Source organism: Passer domesticus, chromosome 17 (genome assembly GCF_036417665.1).
Source record: "Passer domesticus isolate bPasDom1 chromosome 17, bPasDom1.hap1, whole genome shotgun sequence".
NCBI classification, from domain to species: domain Eukaryota; kingdom Metazoa; phylum Chordata; class Aves; order Passeriformes; family Passeridae; genus Passer; species Passer domesticus.
In genome coordinates, this window is record NC_087490.1 from 11,448,481 (window position 1) to 11,467,030 (window position 18,550).

General features: G+C 55.3%; 1 protein-coding gene across 4 annotated transcripts; it reads right to left on the minus strand.

Moving 5' to 3' along the window:
* Positions 1 to 1,291: 1,291 nt before the first annotated feature.
* On the minus strand, positions 1,292 to 14,748 carry ABCB9 (ATP binding cassette subfamily B member 9). 4 transcript variants are annotated; one of them, XR_010348655.1, is made up of 13 exons: positions 14,628 to 14,717; positions 12,525 to 13,211; positions 12,074 to 12,188; positions 11,492 to 11,622; positions 10,259 to 10,464; positions 9,666 to 9,863; positions 8,010 to 8,138; positions 6,678 to 6,866; positions 5,971 to 6,144; positions 4,408 to 4,567; positions 4,185 to 4,321; positions 2,713 to 3,155; positions 1,292 to 2,643 (listed from the first exon to the last, which is right to left on the minus strand). XR_010348655.1 is itself a non-coding variant. In XM_064392363.1 (12 exons), the coding sequence occupies exons 2-12, from the start codon at positions 13,135 to 13,137 to the stop codon at positions 2,817 to 2,819; spliced, it is 2,391 nt and encodes a 796-aa protein (XP_064248433.1). In that variant the 5' UTR covers positions 13,138 to 13,208; positions 14,628 to 14,748; the 3' UTR covers positions 1,292 to 2,816. The 4 variants fall into 4 exon arrangements, 2 of the variants coding, with proteins under 2 accessions (XP_064248433.1, XP_064248432.1); XR_010348654.1 differs by having other exon boundaries at positions 2,690 to 3,155; XM_064392363.1 differs by having other exon boundaries at positions 1,292 to 3,155; positions 12,525 to 13,208; positions 14,628 to 14,748.
* Positions 14,749 to 18,550: the final 3,802 nt, after the last annotated feature.

The following is an 18,550-nucleotide window of genomic DNA, read 5'->3' on the forward strand; positions in this document are numbered from 1 at the left end:
CTCTGCTGCCAGGCTCAGGCTGCCTAATGGGCACGGCTGACTCCGATTTTCACTTCAAAAAGAAGCTGTAGTTTAGAGTGATTTAGAAAGGCAGAGTTTTCTATACAGTCCCAGGGTTTGTGCAGGCAAAAAGATCTGCATTAGATTAATTCTGCTGGATCCCTGGTGCTGTGTGGAGCTCCCACCCATCTTCCAGGGCATAGAAAACCCTCACAGCTTTAGCACACAAGCAGTGCCACTTGTCACATGCCAACAGCACAATAAAAGGGCCCGTTCAAGCCACAGGATGAGAGGCTCAGGGGAAAAGTAGCCTTGAGTTATCTGGATGCAGAAGAGAGAATTCAGCACCTGTGGCAATGAACAAAGTCAGGCCCTGTTATCAGCTTGGACTGGTGCCACCAGCAGAGACAATCTGCTGTTTCCAGAGTGCCATTTCAGTTGAAGCTGTTTGGACCCAACCTGGGAATACAATGCTGGGATTGTCATCACAGCAGCCTTGGGAAACAGGGTTCCCTTCCTATAATTCAGTGTAGTTTTTTTGCAATAAAACTAATCTGATTGCATCCTCCAGTTCCCTTTTTGCAGTCACGCCTGGGAGGGACAAAATCAAATTCTCTTTCCTGGCATCTCATGTACTAATGATCATTGTCCTACCAGTACTTTGCAGGGTGAGTTGGCTTCCCCCAGGTAACCCAATTTGGGTTTTCCCCAGTTTTTTAATTAAGCAGAAATCAACTCCACTTCCATGAACTGGTGGCCACATTCTGCTCCCAGGTACTGATAAAAATGCAGAATTAATCACTTGCCTGTCAGCACTGGGTGGAACCCCCAACCTCCTCATACCCACAGAGCAAATTTTCATCAAGCAGGAACTCCTGGCCATTTAGTGAAGGATGATTGAGGAGCTCAGAGCACCACACAAGTTCCCTAAGTGGAGGGAGGGAAAACAAAAACAGATCTTCTTCTGAGGCACAGATTGTTATCATATCACAAACGCCAGCAGCTGAAGAGATTCCAGTCAGGAAGCACCAAGCTTTGGGAACAGGTTAGACTGCCTGTCCTTCCCTGGGAGACTGACACCCAACGGGATCCGGGGTGGAAATGAGTTCTCCAGACTGCTGGGCTCACAGCCATCATCAGATGTGAAGTGTTTTACATACCTCCTTCTCTGTGGGTTCCTCCTGTCATTCCCCAGAACACGTGTGCAGGAGCAGCTGCATTCACCTGTGGTGTCAGATGAACGTTACCTTGAAAACCCAGAAAGCAAAAAAACACTCCCAACCAGAGCAGCTTGACGTTGAGTGGCAGAGGTAGTGTTTTATTTTTTTTGAGCATCCCTCCTCAAGGACACTAAATTTAGAGTTTGTAAAACATCACTAACCGAAAACAAAACATTGCCAATAACAAAAATGCAAACCTGCTGGAAAGGAAAATGCAGCAGCATTCAAGTATCAGAAAACATGAAAGCTAAAGTGCTTGAGAGAATTTCTTAACTATGCAGAGTCTGAAGTCAGTGTTCCCCTAGAAATGCTATTTTTAAAACAGCACTTGCCTGCCTGCATAGGATTTTTCACCAATCTATAGCAGGATAACACTACTAAGCCAGAGCCATTACCCCAAAGGGCTAGGAGCAACACATTTCTTTCTACCCCTCATACTAAAATAAATTATATTCAAAGAAATACATTATAAAGTTCAGGCAGCTGAAGCTGGACTTCAAGGAACGTGACAGAACGGATTTCCCATGCAGTGAAGTCGCTAGCATGGCCTGAAGCTGAACAAAGCTTTGGTGGGATTTATAAAGTGCTGTCTTTTAGTGTTTTTTGCCTGTCTTTAGTAGTGTTTTTTTTTTCACACCAGCACCGGGGTTGTGAGTTAAAAAAAATTCTGAAATAACAGACCAATTTTCAGTGGATGCTGGAGCCAGACAGACATTGCACAGTGCACACAAATGACATTAAAAAACTACAAACAAATCGAAACAAAAAAAACCCCAAGCCCCAAAACCTAACCCTGTTATGGTAAAACGTTTCATCCTTAAAAACAAACACCCACCAAGCACCAAGAGCAAATCAGAGAGTGACATCTGCCTCCCGGTCCCCTGGCTTGTCCCAGCAAGGATGGATACTACCTAATACAAGCTCAGCAGCAATGGTTGAGAGCCTGAGCCTGCAGGCACTCAGTGCAAAACTCTCCCGGCATTCAGCTCCATGGGAGTGATCCAGTTTTCACCAAAGCCAAAGGGAACTCCCTACAGGCTTCAGCCAACTTTGGATTAGCCCCATAGATTGACAGAGGGAGCAGGACCTCGCTATACAGACATCATTTTTCTATCCAGCCACAAAAGCCACCCCCTGAAATTCCTGGAGGGGTTTTCAACCTTCCCCCCCCGCATGCATTTAACATCCATTACAGTTAATAGCAGTTACACATGCAGATCGATGGGAGAAAAGTCCCAGTCAAGAGGAGTTACTGGTAGTAAGAAAAGGAACCCAGTAGAAATGCTGAGAGTTGCTAAGGACCCAGCTCCCTCCAGTGAATCCCTGTTTTGCCGGCCGGCAGGTGTCCTGCAGGAAGCTCTATGGTGTGTTTGGGTGTGCAGGGTGTGTGACGTGGGGCGAGCCAGCGGCGCCGTTCTGCCACCTCCATCCCAGCCGTGCTGCCACCTCCATCCCAGCCGTGCTGCCACCTCCATCCCAGCCGTGCTGCCACCTCCATCCCAGCCGTGCTGCCACCTCCATCCCAGCCGTGCTGCCACCTCCATCCCAGCCGTGCTGCCACCTCCATCCCAGGGAGCGTCCGAGCGCCGGCCACCCTCACTTGGGCGCGGCGTTGGTGAAATCGTCCTGTGCCGCGGCCGGCAGGGAATGGTCTATCCTGAACTCCTCCTCCAGCCCTCCAGGTGCCTTGGCTGCATCCCCCCGGGCTGCAGGCTGGCCACTGTCCGTGCCGCCCCCCTCCAGCCCCAGGATCTGTCTCTGCACCAGCTTGGAATAAAGGCCTCCTTCTTCCATCAGCTCCTTGTGCGAGCCCTGCTGCACCACGCGGCCCTTGTCCAGCACAATGATGTTGTGTGCCCTCTCCACAGTGCTCAGCCTGTGAGCTATGACAAGCACCGTGTGGTTCTGCAAGTCGCCGTAAATCGCCTGCTGAATCTGTGGGGAGAAAAGGCGTTAGTGCCCGGGCACTGGGAGAGCAGCAGCTTTGTGGTCTCTGTCCAGAAACCCCTGGACAGGGGATGTGTTCTGTTCTGCTCCCTGCAGCACTACCAGCACAAACATGTCCAGCCCAGCTCCCGGCTGCAGCCCAAAGACCATCTCAGTCCAGCCAGGTGAGCTATGAGCACAGGTCTCACCCTGCAAGCTGGGGACTTGTTACAGCTGGGCCACAAATTTGGAGGCCACGTGGTGCTGGCAGAGACTGCAGGAATACCTGGTGACTGCAGCTGCTCAGAAAAGCAGAATTCTTTCCTCAGTGTATCAAGGCAAGGCAAGAGAGGTTTTTTCCAGTCAAGAGACAATAGCACTGACGTCTAAAGGCAGGCAGGTGGCCATCAGGCACATGTCACATTGACACCCCTGGGTAGCCAAAACCAACTCTGGGCTGGCACCAGGTACTGCACACGTGACTGAGGACCTGTGAGGCAGCAAGCTGCTCCAAGGTCAGATACTTGTGCTGCCCCAGCAGGATTTGTCCTCTGGGATTGGAGGCACATCCTCAAATCCCAACCTTGAACAATCTTTTCCTCATGTCATTGCATCAAGGAGGCCAAACTTCCAGACAGATAAACCAGTTCACAGGATGCTCAAGGCTTTTCCTGCAAGTGTGGCTTCCTTGGTGCCTTGGCTGGGATCTGAGCTCAGGCACTCCTACTCTCCTTGCTGCAGCACCATTTTATATAGTCTTCCTCTGTACCCTGTTCTAAAAGGCTGCACAGACTCTCTGTATGACAATTAACACCTTCCACACTGAAAAAAAATCAGCATCAGGTTTGTCAGGCATTGGCTGCTGTGAGCATGGAATTATTCCTTTCCTGGTGGCTACAAATTCCTGCTATGGAACTGTGCTTTACTCAACCCTCTGCTAGCACCATATCAAGAACAAGTTTGTCCACTGGCTGGAAACTGAGGCTACAGCCTGTCCTCCAAGCCCTCTCTGGCCCCAGCAGCCAGGCCCCCACTCACCGCGTGCTCGCTCTCTGCATCCAGCGCGCTCGTGGCTTCGTCCAGGATGAGGATGGGAGGGGCTCGGATCAAGGCCCTGGCAATCGCCACTCTCTGCTTCTGCCCACCTGACAGCTGAGCTCCTTTTTCCCCTGCCTCTGTTGGGTCAAGGGAGAGAGGAAGGGGTCAGAATGAAAACCAAGAGGTGCCAGGACGTGCAGAGCCAGGCCCAGCAGTGCCATACCTGTGTGGTAGCCGTCCTGCAGCTCGGTGATGAAGTTGTGGGCGTTGGCCTTCTGGGCAGCCTGCACCACGGACTCGAAGGAGGCTGAGGCCAAGCCATAGGAAATATTGTCTGCAATGGAGCGGGCAAACAGCACGGGCTCCTGGCTCACCAGGGAGATCTGCAGGAAGCAAAGGGAGAGCGGGGTCAGGAGCAGAAGATGCGCTGCGTGATATCACTGACCATTGATATTTGTTCCTGCTGAGTAAGGACTGAGATAAAGATAGAGAAATGTCATTAACCAAGACAGAGAAGTGCTCAAGGTGAGCTTCCAGTGAGGATGCCAACATCAGGGTACCCAGTTTGCATCTTTTGCTTGAAAGCCATTTTGCAGGAAAGAAACCTAATGCAATGCTGGCACGTTGGCATCTGGGATGGGTTCCCCCTCCTAAAGCCTGCTGCGGTTTTGCTCCAGATCTGTTATTCCCATCACTGTTTGCTTTTCCCAGAATGGAAAACCAGTTGCTGGGATAAGTCAGGCTGGAGAGACCCTCTCCCAGGCCCCTGCTGATTTTCCTTTCAAGGCCAGTAGTAACACTTGGGCCGCGTGAATGAGCCCTCTTGCATCTTTTAATCCCAAATGAGCAAGTTAGGGAAGTAACTGCTGCAACTCCTTAATTGCTTAGCAACAGCCTCCCTGTCCTGCCTTACAGCCATGGCTGTTCACTGTCACGTTCAGATGCTCTATCAAATCCTTGATATTGGAATAATCAAATCTTTCAAACTAGTACTCAGAATAGTGCATGAGAGAGCCAGGGAGACACAGTCATATTTAACTGACTTCTCCCCATGCCCCTAACACCACACCAGGCTTTCTAAACTGAAAGATTTGCCTGGCCTTTGATTTTTGCTCTGTACGGGCAGGGAATGTAAATTAGTCACAGTGACTTTGGCTTTCCAGCCTGTCTCTGATCAATTGTTTTCAGGTTTTCCTGCTGACTGCTGAGGCCATTTGCTCTGGGGGCAAACAAAGGAGGCAGTTACTTGCAGAGATGAAGGCTGATCTGTGCTGACACACAGATGAGAGCTGAGGGGCCCGGACCCCTCTCCTAGGCAAAGCACCAGCCCTTCTGGTGCTCCAGCTGCTGCCAGGATCCTGAGAGGTTTAACTCCCAATTAGCTGAGAATTACTCTAAGATCTTAAGGTAGAAATTGCTGGAGGAATAAAAAACTCTTTTTCCAAACCCAATTTAGATGATAATTAATCCAACAGCCAAAAACATATTTCTACTGTGTTGGCCAAAAAATACCAAACAAAAGATGTTTTTTGTTCTGTTTTTGGAAGGCTTCCCCTTCCCCTTGAAACCACCCTCCATCCCCTTCCCTTCCACCCCCACAAATTATCCAAATTAATTTCTTGGACCACTTCCAGCCTCCAGCTTTCTGGACATTTCTGGAGCTGCCAGATCACATCCAAAGCAGCGTGCAGCAGTGCCATGCATCCCCTCAGAGCCCTGCAGGTGGTGAGTGGGCTAAGCAGAACAGAGGAATCACAACCAGAATACAGGTAGCAGTCGCTCGTACCACGGAGTGCAGGTACTTGTGATCGTACATGTTAATGGGACGCCCATCCAGCAGCACCTGCCCGTCCTGCAGAGGGTAGAAGTTCTCCAGGATGTTCACACAGGAGCTCTTCCCACTCCCTGAAGGACCCACCAGCGCTGTCACTTTGCCAGGGTGCAGGGTGAAGGACACGTCCTGCAACACGGATGGGAGAGCACGCTCAGGTCCAGGCTTTTCTCAACATCCTGGGCACTACACAGGAGAAGGAGCCAGAATCTGGCCAGAGTGCCCCTCTGCCCTGGTGATGTGCCACATCAGCCATTTCTCCTGGCTCTGAGGAAGCAAAAAGCCTCCAAATTGCTTCAGATTTGCCTGCTGATGTAGCAGGAGCTCCAAAAAGCAAACTGACCTCTTTGCTGCTTCCCCCTGTCCCATGATCCCAGCCCCTCTCCCACGGAAACAGTCTGAGGCAGCTTGGCACAAAGCCCTGTACCACGCTGACATGTTTAATGCCTGAGCAGGGAACAAGGGTTTTATTAATAAATCTCATTCCTTGTAAGGAAGGCCGGCCCTAAACACCCGCTGCTCCTTTTAATCTGTTTCCCAGCAGGCACTGAGCCTGCCTTTACACATCTCTGACAGGCAGCTGCCACTCCCCACGGGCTGGGGTTTGCTCCTGGCCACGATGGAGCAGCAGCACGTGGTGCTGGGAGTGCCCAGGGGCTCACCTGGAGGACCTGGGTGGCAGAGCGAGTGCGGTAGGAAAAGGTGACATTCCTGAACTCCACCTTCCCCTCCACATGGTCCGGGGCCAGGGAGCCGTCGTGCACCATGGTGGGCTGGCGGTCGATGAACTCAAAGACCTTCTCAGCAGCCCCCACGCCCTGCATGAGGCCGCTGTACACGGAGCCGATGGACTGCAAGGGAAGAGGCAGCAGTGAGACCCTCCTGAGGGATGGGGAAATCAGCCAGTGCCACTCAGAAGGGGGATGGCTGAAGCACTCCCCAGTCTGCCAGCGCCTGACACTGACTGCAGGCATCAGACACAGGGGAAGAAAACTCTCCCTCCTCTGTTGGGTATGGAAGGGATACATGGACAGCCCTGGGAAAGGGTGTTTTGCAATATTAAACCCAGTGCTGCAGAACAGTTTGTACTGTAGCTGGCCCTCCCAGCAGGAGGGGGGAAAAAACCCCAAACCAAACTAAATCCACACCAAAACCACAGCCTGGAAACCCCACCAGAGCCTGCAGTGATCTGAACAGATGGTGAGAGCAGGGCAGGCTGCCTCTAGCTCTGCTCTGCCCCTGCACAGAGGCTGAGGCACCACCAAAACCACACTTGGCTGCGAGGAAACCTCGACTGGATCATTCCTGCCTGGATTAGCCAAGTTGATGCCTCTGCAAGGGGAAGGCAGCCCTGGGTGGGCTCTACCATCCCACCCACAATCCCATCCTGCTAATGTGCTGCCAACGCAGCAGCTTGCAGCCTATTCCATGGAAAGGGGAAAAAAAAAAAAATAGTAATATAATTAAGTTTTTAATGAAGCCTGAAATTTAACAGGCAGCTTTGTAATCCCTTCATTCTTCACTCCAGGAAATGTGCTTGGCAGGCAGCCAGGGCTCTGCCCTTCAGCAGGGCCAGCCCGACCCCTCTGGTCCCAGCTGCCCTTTTGGGGGATAAGCTGCTTCAGGAATATGAATCTTGTGAGACCACAGCAGGAATGGGGAGCAGAGGGGACAATCCCCCCTCTGGCAGTACCACAGCACCAAAGAAATGAGTCATGGAAAATCAGCACTGATCTATCCCTGCAACTGCCCTGGGACCTTCTGGGAGAGAGAAGGGATAGCCCAGAGTGTGGGGAGGCCCTGGCACACGTTGCCCAGAGAAGCTGTGGCTGCTCCACCCATGGAAGTGTCCAAGGCTGGGCTGGATGAGGCTTGGAGCAACCTGGGAAGGTGTGGAAGGTGTCCCTGCCCATGGCAGGGAGCTGGAATGAGACGGTCTTTAAGGTCCCTTCCAACCCAACCCATTCTGGTATTCCCTGCTAAAAGTGACTCACCTCCATGCAGTCCCCCAGCACGAACTCATAAATGATGAAGGATATCAGGTTTCCACTCGTCATTTGCCCAGAGATCACGAGGTGCCCACCGTAGTAAAGGATGCTGACCTGGACCACCAGCAGGGTCAGCTGAAAGCAAGAAAACACCCCGGAATCAGCAAGGACAAATGGATATTTTGGTGTATTTGTCATTACTCACACAACAGCCCAAACTTCATGTGCTGACATTTATTTTTGAGCCCTGAGCTGAGGATCCCTGACAGTGCAGCTGACAGCCCTAGCAGCGAGCATGGAAATGAGAAAAACAACTCAAGTACACGGGCTGATTTAAGGAGCTGGGCAGATATCTTTCAACAAAACAAGTCCCGAGGGACAACAGCCAAGGAGGCAGAATTTATCTGAAATAACAGAGCATCTCATGAACTTCTCTCTTGGACTAAGGTCCTCAAGCATAATAATCTATGTTCAAATTATCCAAGTCACCTCACCACTAAAATAAACTTTCTGTTATATGAGTGTGACACATTTTAATTTAGAACACAAAACCAAGCCAGGAGTTAATGCAGAATATCCTCCTTGCCTGTACAAGTCCCTGAAGCATAACCCCAGCTGTCGCCTGAACTCAGCGTGGGGGTACCACCTACTCTAGAAAGGAGACAGATCAGCTCTGATGTGACAAACACCAGCCCCTTTTATTCAGCTGGTTTTGTTCCATGCTGCCCAGGTGCTCCAAAAAGCAGCGATGCCCTGTGGGACCAGAAGAGGCTGTAAATTCACACAGACAAAAATGCAGGGGAAAAAAGCCTCCTCCATAGCTCTGCCATGGTCTGACCTTAAGCTCCTGTGTTCCCTCCAAGAAAGATTCTACCTGGGCTGAACTATATCCGTTGTCTTCTTTGAGCCCTGTAGGAGTGGTTTTTGAGGGCTTTTGCCTTCTTAGATTTGTCAGGATCAGTGTCAACCCAGCTCATGCTCCAGCTCCACCTGGGAGCCCAGAAACAATGCTAATGATGCTCCCATTTTGTTTCCAGACTTGGGAAGCCATAAAGTCTCTCACAGCTGCATGAAGGCACCATAACTCACAGACCCTTCACCAGCGACGTGCAGAGACAAGGGCAGCCTCACGTGAGGGTTTTGCCCTGGAGAAATCCCAAACCATCTGGTGTTAAACGATGAAAAAGCATTTTGCAAGAGGGGGGGGGCAGAAAAAAAGCCCAAAGCCAAAGCCCAGCAGCCTCCCCCTGCCACCACCCACACGCAGAAGATCTCTGTTCCTGAGCAGAAGCTCAACCAACGCCGCGCTGTTCCAGCCGGAGCGCGGAGCGGAGCTGGCACAGGCACACACTGCAGCACCACGCAGCCACGGGCTGCTCCACGACCTTGAGCTCTTAGCAATTATTGCCCCATTTGCAGGGGAAAACAGGCAGCTCCAGGGAATGACACAACGCTGCCTCGGGGCGGAACGGGATGCATTTTTTGATGATAAAAATAACAAATGAGCAAAAGCCCGGGGATCACTGGCAGTGGACAGCAGGGCTGGGCTCACCCCACGGAGTTCCCTGGGAGCAGAGGAGATCCACGTGTGCTTTGGGATCTGGAGAGACTCCCCTGCCCATCCCAGCCCCACGCAGGGAAGCCCCAGGGCCATCCACCTACCCCACTGGACCAGACGTAGTAGGTGTAAGCCATGGCCTCCCGCTTGTTGAGCTTGTACACCTGCTGCAGCTTCTGCCAGTACACGTTGGCCTCTGTCTCCTCGTTGGCAAAGCTGCGGACGGTCTTCATGGCCGAGATGGTCTCCTCAGCCGTGTTGTTGGCCTTGGCCAGAGCGCTCTGCACGTCCTTGGAGAGCTTCTGCAGGGAGCAGGGGGAGGCAGAGGGAGCTCAGCGGGTGCCAGGCTGCCCATAGCACATCTCCCTGCTTGCTCCGGGCTCTGGGACCCCACCAGGTGACTCCAAAAGGGGAGGGGAGATGGCATGAGGACAGGCAGATGCATACAGGGCATTCCACAGCCCAGCCACCTCTTCTATCAGACCTGAGATGCTTCCGCTCCTGGGCATGAAGCAAGGTAAGAGCCCAGGCTACGCCTGTCTGCCCACACAGGTTTAACGTCACCTTTCTGCCCCCACTGCTGGCAGCAAAACACTCCAGCATCACTCCCACCGGCTCCAAGGCCACCCACAAGCTCCCTGATGCTTCACAGGGAGAGCAGCCCAGCACTGCGGCAATGCCAGCTGCTCCTGCCTACCTGGTAGTACTTCCCATAGACATCAGACACCAGCATGATGATGGGGAAGCCCATGAAGGTGACCAGGGAGAGCTTCCAGGAGAGGCTGAACATGAAGAAGATGACGCCCGTGGCCTTCACCACGTTGCGCAGGAAGATGTTGATGTTCTGCGAGACCAGGTCGCTCACGATGGTCGTGTCCGACGTCAGGCGGGAGATGACGTCCCCTGCAGCAACGAGGGGCCAGGGAAGGGAGAGCAGGGACGTGTCACCACGGCAGGGCACTGCCTAACCGTGTCCCACATCCCCTGCCAGGGGCTGATGGAGCTCCCCATCCATCCAGCTGGGGTCTGAAGGGTGGCGTGGAAGGGGGGCCGCTCTCCACCGCTGCGGGTGCAGAGCAAAACAGAGCAGCTTGGACTGCAGCATGCACGAGGAGCAGGAGGTGGCACCTGAAGGCACAAGCTGCATCCCTGGGTCACCAAGGGTGGCTGTAGGACAGCAAAGGGCACTGTGGCAGCATCCTGTGCTGGAGGGCAGCCCACAGGCCACACACAGTCCACAGCCTGGAGCTGGCCCCAGGGACCTGAGCACATGGGTCCAGCTACTGAGGGGTGAAGCTCTGGCGGTGCCTTTTGGTGGAGCTGAGTGTTACAGCCAGCAAACATCACACTGAATCCTTGGCCTGTGTTTGAGTCCAGCTGAATTCCCTGCTTTTGTGCAAGTCCAGGGTTACCCACATCCCACTTCCAGTAACATCTCTGCTGCCCTCAGCTACCAAGGCACTGTGCAGTGACTGCTAAATACAGCAGCAGCCTCAAAACTAAAAATACCACTGAGACAAAATTAAACGTGTGCAAGTTACACCAGAGTGGCACACACGGCCTGGGACTGGGACAGGACTGAACTGGAAGCAGGAAAGCAACAAGCACACCCAGCAAGCCTCACACATCTGAGGTCTCAGGGACAGGAGCAGAGCTGGAGAGCAGCCCAATAGGCACTGATGGGAGGAAGGAAATGGGAGTTTTGGGGGTGGGACTTCTGGATGCCAGGCTGATGGGTGGCAATGGGACATCCCCACGGTGGAAGGCAACAGAAAGGGAAGAGCTTTCTGTCTCTATTTCTAACCACAAGCACGTGGGTGCCGCCTCTGGCTGCCCCCAGTCCGCTGTATGGCAGTAGAGCAAGCCAAGGGGAAAAAATCTGGGATGGGATAGAGGGGTTAGAGCAAATCCAGGGGAGAGAGGAACCAACCTGTGCGATTCTCATCAAAAAAACTCATCTCCTGAGACACCAGGGACCTGAAGAGGCAGTTCCGCAGGCGGATGTTCAGCCGTGCGAAGATGAGTGTGAAAACGCCGCCCCGGATACCTGCGGCAAATGAGCTAATTGCAGATAAGAAACGTTATAGAGCCATGGACACGAAACCCTCTCAGCAACACCAACACCCCTACGCCGGGCCGAGGGCCTGGGCAGTGCTGACACCACTTATCACCAGCCCACACCTCTCCGGGTGCCACCAGCGCAGCGGCGGCTGGTCCTAATCATGGCAGTCACAAGGTTTGGGAAGGAACGCAGCACTGCTGGAACTGCACTCCCCAGGGAACCCATTCCCTGCGTCCACTCCTGCTCCCCCACCTCCAGCGGATGGACACGAAGGGTCACACAAAGGCCTTGTGACTGCCAGCCACGGCCTCTCCGTGTAGAGAATTCACAGCACATCCCTGAGGCCTGGCAGCAAATTGGTGGAGCGGGTGCCTGTGCCCACCATCACCACGAACTCCTGTGGGAAAACCCCAAACTCCTTGGCAGGGCCAGATCCAGCCCCTGCATTACCTTCCTATGGCGAGCAGTGACATGACCAGCACTGCCGTGGAGAAGCGATCCATGCTCTTCTGCACCACGATGCCGTCGATGGCCAGCCCTGTGTAGTAGGGCAGGAAGGTCTCTCCTGCAGGACAAGCACAGGACATGGGGGTTCAGCCCCACTGCATGGGACTGGCACAGGATCTGTATTCCCAACTGTGACAGCCTGTGGACAACCCCATCCCCACCCCAGAGACACTCAGCCATCACACAATGGGGACGTTGCATTCCAGAGTATTTTATCCCCCATTGCATTTGGTGTTGCCCTGTTGCATTTTTCACCCACCCCATGCAGCACGTGCCACCCAGCACCCCCAAAAAAACCAATCCTAGGGTGCTTCCATGCCCCACCACCGAGGCTCCTCCATGCCTCCTGGTGGGAATGGGAGCACACCACAGCCTGCCTGGTCCCTTCACTCACCCAAGGCGGCCACGAGGAGGAAGAAGGAGGCGATGCCCAGGAACAAGGCATCCGGCTTGGTGTAGGACAGCAGCTTATGGATGGTGGGACCTGCTGCCTCCTCCCTCTTGTCCCTCGGGGTGCCCCCATCACAGCTCTCCTCCACCTCGGCGCGGGACTCGGAGCTGGGCCCCAGCGCCTCGCGGGAGGAGGTGACACAGGCCAGCAGCTGCCACAGCCCGAAGGTGGCCGCCAGCGCCACGTAGGTCCAGGCAAAGAGCCCCCAGAACCAGGGGTCCCTGATGGTCTTCCGCACCTCCGAGTAGAGCAGCAGCTTCACCATCATGTAGATGCCCATGAGGAGGCAGACGACGGCGATGAAGGTCCGCGACGCCCTGAGGCGCCGGGGGCCGTAGGCCGTGTTGGTGGCCACGCCGATGGCGGCGCCCAGCAGCACGCAGCTGCGGTACAGGCAGCCCCCCCAGATGTCCAGCAGCGAGTTGAAGATGTTGAAGTGCCGCAGGTCCTGCAGGACATTCCGGCCGCCCTGGCTGTGGGTGTAGAGCAGCGTGGTGACCGCCACATCGGCCCCGCTGAGCGCCAGCGTGCTGGCCACCGCCTTCCAGGCGCGCATCCTCGCCGGGCTGGGTCACTGACGTGCTGAGGAGCAGCCCTAACACAGCAAGGACGTGCTCATGTCGGCCTCTGCTGCGGGGTGAGAGAGGGGAACGGGGTTATTTAGCCCAGGGAGGAGGCAGGGAAAGGGAAGCAGGATGGGGGGACAGCCATGCCAGCTCCCCAGCAACTCATCCTGACCGCAGACACCTCTGTCTGCACCTGCCTCCCTCCCTCCCCGGCTACACATGGTGTTTCATTAAATGAGTAGCACAAAGGAAGACAAACTTTCCTCCCGGATGCCTCCACCCATCCTGAATCCCAAAGCAGAAATCTGCACATCCCGATGGGAATCTGGCTGTGGTGCTGCCATCACATCCATGCAGCCATGTGTCCTGCATGGAGGCGTTAAACTTGGACAGTCATGATCCCACAGTCCCTGCCCACCTTTCCCAGGACAAAGGTGAAACCAAGCAGTCATAACCATCGGAAAGCAGACAGGGGAGCAGCTCAGCTCTATAAGGGATCCCCCTCATCAAAATAAGACTAAACCACATGAACCGCAGCTTGCCACACCTTACCGTCCCCAGCCCTCTTGGATATTAATTCGGGGTAGCCCATTGAACCCGCTGTGCAGCCAGCGTGCAGTTCAATGACACAACAAAAATCCCGAGAGGAAATTAGAAAGGGATTGGAATTCCACGGCTGCTCCCGCGGGAGAGGAAGGCTCCGGGGCGGGCGGACGCTGCCCGTGCTGCCGCCGCTGTGCCCGGTGGGGCAGGCTCTGACCGGACACGGCAAGGGGCGGAAAGCTCGACTTGCCCTGAGCCCAGCGAGCCGCTCACGGTGCCCTGCCCTGAGCAGCCAGCGCTGGCAAGAGGGAGGTGCCCGGTGATCCTGAAATTTGCGCTGGCTCAGCGCTGGTGACGGTGCACAGTGCGCACTAAGGGCGCCATGTGGCGGCCACGCTCCGGCCTGGGAGACCGCAGCGCCCCAAAACCAAACCACGGGGACCAGGGGCACCAAACCACCGGAGCCGGACAAGCTGCGCCCCTGGGGAGAGCCGCCCGGCGGTCGGGCAAGTGGGATAGAAAGCTAAAAGGCGGAGGAAGGCAGGGCAGAGGCTGCAGTTTGGGGGAGCACGGGGCGGGTGGGGAAGGAGGGACGGGCGCAAAGCGGAGCAGCGATGCCAGGGAGGAGCGGCACACGCTTCCCAGGGTGCTCGCTGCTGCCATCCGCTGCAAAGCTGCGCGGATCCGGCCCACGGACGAGGAGGAGGAGGAGGCAGCACCGCAGCTCCCCACCACCCGCAGCAGCGTCCCCAGCCCCGGAGCTGGAGCAGCCCAATGTCCCCACTCGCGTCCCGCCCTCTCCGCGCAGCAGAACGTCCCGAGGCGGGGACGGGGAGACACCCGGGAAGGGCCGTGCCCGCCGCAGCCCGGCCGGGCGCCCACACGCGGCTCCCCGCTCCCGAGCAGCCCGGGCTCGGCCCGCGCGGACGGCTCTTACCGGCGGCGGCGGCGGGATCGGCCCGCTCCGAGCGCCGCCGCGTCCCGGCAGCAAGGTCGGCGCTGGGCGTGGCCCCGCCGAGGCCCCGCCCCCGGGCCCGCCCCTCCTGCGGCGCGCGCCCGGCCCCGCCCACGGCCCGAGCGAGCAGCGGCACCGGGGACCCCAAAATTCGGGGATCGGGGGGGGGTCCCCGGTCCCCCCGCTCCGCCCCGTCCCGGTAAACCCCGCCCCGACACAGGCCCGGAATTTTCCCCGCCTTAGGTCTTTTATCTCCCCAAATATACACGGTTTTAATTTTTAAAAATTATTTTATTAGTTCTATGTCATTTCTGGAGTAGAGAGGGAAAACACAACACAGGAGTTGGTTCAAAAGCAACCGAGAAAAGAGCTTGAAATAATATTTTAAGTTAATCCTTAAACAGGGGCTCGATGGGTTTAATTAACCCCTTAAGAGGGACATAACAAGGGTTTAATTAACCCCTAACACAGAGGAATCCACTTTCAAGAAATCCAGCTTGTAAATTATTTTCCCCTTCACCTCCAACTCTTAAGGAATGGAAGGGATCAGGCTCTTCCCTGGACAGCACCCAAACATCCAGGTGAGCTATACAGGTGACAGAGGGGCAGTGTCATTATCCCAAAATTTCCAGGTGTTTTTGGAGTGCTGGGCTTAAAAACACCCCTGTGACCCTCACTAGCACAGGCACAGATGTCAGAATTCCTGGAGTTTGCACCATTTCTGGAGAGAACAGAATGGTGACATTACAAAAGACAAAATCATTTTTCTCTGCCTGGATAAGCAAAACCAAAAATACCACGTTCTGTTGTTGGTTTTATTTCTGCTATTAAGTGCTTCAAACAAAACATTAGAAAACAAAAAGATCTCTCACTTCAAGCCCTTCGCACATCCACCAGGAACACAGTCAGAGCTGGAGTGACTATTCCTGGCTCAGGCTCTCAGCAGGGACACCTTCAAGCTGCAGGAAACATTGTCCATGGCTGGTCTGGTTTCTGCTTCTCCTCCACCTGCAGGTAACTCCCAAACTCTGACCGAAGCCAGATCACTCCCGGGCTTTGGTCTGCACCCAAACACTCCCAAAGGGCAACTTCCAAGCCACAGCCAAGGTGGAGCTTTTGGCAGGACCGAGTCTCTCCCTGCCAAACCTGAACGAGGACAGTGCCACCTCCCCTCGTCCGAGGGATGATCCAAGGGCAAACCCGGACCAGGAAGGGACTGAACAGACCCCCTTGTCTGAACCTTCCCCCTCCTTTCTCCCAGGACAGAGCAGGCACGTCTGCACCCTGCTCTGCCACGCAGCTGGGCCACAAACCCTGGGGACGGCGCGCTGCCCCCGGCGCCGCGTGACCCCGGCACGCCCGGGGTTAACGGGGCTTCTTCCCGGCCATGCTCTGCTCGGGGGGCAGCACCGTCTGGATCTGGAACGACACAAACTGGCCCTTCTTCAGCTTCTTCAGGGAGCCGGCAGGGCTGCCCTCAAACACGTTGTCTTCCACCTTGAAGGCCAGGGAGGGCAGCCCGCGCGCTCTCCTCTTGGCGCCCTTGCGCTCGTGCTTGCAGGCCGGGGCCATGTTGGAGATCACCTGCCAGGAGAACGGAGGGGCTGGGCTTCCAGTGTCACTCAGCAAGCAGCCCAGCTCTGACACAAGCCCAGTGAATCACAGAATCCTTAGGGATGCAATCCTTAGCTCTGGAGACCATCCAGGCTGAGCCCACGTCCACCTGGAGCAGGTGACACAGGAACGCGTCCAGGTGGGTTTGGAATGTCTCCACAGAGGGAGAATCCACGGCCTCCCTGGGCAGTTCCTGTGCTCTGCCACACTTAATGGAAAGAAGGTCTTCCTCATGCTGAGGTGGAACTATTTGTGGTTTAGTTTATGGCCACTCCCCTTCATCCTGTCACTGGGCACCACTGAGAAGAGCCTGGAACCATCATCTGACACCCCTCAGATATTCCTATGGTTGATGAAATCCCCTCTCAGTCTTCTGCAGACTGAGCAGCCCCAGCTCCCACGGTCTCTCCTCGTAAGAGAGGCTGAGAGTGAGTGAGAGCTGGCAGTGCCAAGCTGGATGCACCTGGGGCAAGGGAGGGACTCGGCAGGGACTTCCCAGCCTTGCTCTCACCACCCCAAACCAGGAGCCCTTGCAATGTGAAGCTGCAATTCCACAGCCGTACTCAGAGCTGTCAGTCAGCAGAGGGCAGAAGGGGATCTCGGCTGGAGTGCCTCAAAGCCCAGGGAAGCTTTGCCACCTCCTGTTAATTACAGCCCCACTCCCTGCCTGGATGCAGGAGAGGCTCCCTCGGGGACAGGGCAGAGCCCTCACTGCCCTGTGCCAGGATGTGCAGCTCCATTTCACAAAAGGGAGCTGAGCTAGTGAACCTGAGCTGCCAACGGGATCAGATCCTACATATCCAGTTCCCAGGCCCTCCTCCCTCCTGTCCCATATTCCTCCTGTCATTCCTGCTGAGAACAAACACAGTCCAGGTGAGATCAGAGAGAACAACACAGCCCTGAGTGTAAGAAATGACTGAGCAAACAAAGCACTTGAGCCTTGTCTGTGGTTTTTTGGCACACAGCTCACCAAGCACTTCACAGGGGACGCCGAGGTCATTTTTCAAGTGAGGGAACCAAGGACTAGAGAGGCAAAATGAGCTGCCCAAGGTCACCCAGCACGTCAGAGACAGTCAGGAGCTGCATGCTGACTTTGCTCTCCAAGCCCATACCCTTGCACATTGGGTCACTACTCCTCATGGCAGTCCAAACCTCCTCACATTTTGGAGCAGGGCCACTTTAAACCTTTGCAGTTACACAGCATCTCCCTAAAGGCTTCTTGTCCCTGCCTAAGGAGGGATCCTTTGGCTGATCTGGGATGCAGATTACAAGGCAGGGAGCTGGGCAGGCTGGGACACAGCTCTCATTAGCCTGATGGGGCAAGCCAGTCCCTCGTATTTCATCAGCCACCTCTGAGCAGCACCACCAGCACCTCCCCTGTGGTGCTGGCCCAGAGGGGCCAGCTCTGCCCCCGGTGCCCTTGGCACACACTGAGGTGCCACCTCTCCTGCAGAATTATTTCAAGGCACCACAAGACTTACAATCTCCTTCACCACGCTCTGCTGCTCCTGCACCGTGGCGGTGAACGGCGGGAGGCTGTCGGCCTCACCGGAGCCAGCCCCCTGCTCTTTAGAGTCCTTGACAAAATCCACCTGCAAGGCACAGATTCGGGTGTTACTCTGCAACCACGGCAGGGACAAAGCTCCTGCAAGGCTCCCCTGGGCCGGGCAGTTACCTCTGAGGACAGGCACACGTATCTGTTGAACATGAGGAAGAAGGGGCTGTACTTGGTGGCGGAGTTGACCGAGGTGCGGAACTCGAAGAGGACGGGGTCCAGGTGTGCGTCCCACTCGCTGGGCTTCTCGTTCACCACGCTGCAGATGGAGGCCCTGAGCACCTCAGCACTGCAGTCGCCAGGGCTGAGAGGGTCTGTGAGGTCTGTGGGTGTGAGGAGCTGCGAGATGTTCCAGCGCTCGCACAGGTGCCGGCTGACCTGGGAGAACGCGGAGACCACGGCGTGTCAGCCCCACAGCAGCCTCCAGGGCACTGTCCCCCTGTGCCACGACAGGCACTGTCCCCCCTGTGCCAGGACAGGCACTGTCCCCCTGTGCCAGCAGAGGTGCAGCAGAAAACACTCCCCAGAAAAATTAGAGCTTGAGAAAATGTTTTGCTACGACTGCACCCGTGCTTGAAGCTCTCCACAGTGCTGAGGAGCTGGGTTAATCCCAGGGTAGGGCTGGAATTTTGTGCACATGGTCTTTCCTTCTAAGCAGAGAGGACTTGGATCCACAACCTTCAATCCCTGCCAAGGTGAAAGCACTGGCAAATCAGCTCCTACTCCCAACAGGGCT

Bases quoted from the DNA above. Each gene is read 5' to 3' on its own strand.
- ABCB9 (XM_064392363.1), bottom strand. From the start codon at position 13,137: ATGCGCGCCTGGAAGGCGGTGGCCAGCACGCTGGCGCTCAGCGGGGCC. The intron at 8,139-9,665 runs GTAGGTGGATGG...TCTTGCTTTCAG, and splicing joins ACTACGTCTGGTCCAGTGGG to CTGACCCTGCTGGTGGTCCA. The intron at 6,867-8,009 runs GTGAGTCACTTT...CTTCCCTTGCAG, and splicing joins TGCTGGGGGACTGCATGGAG to TCCATCGGCTCCGTGTACAG.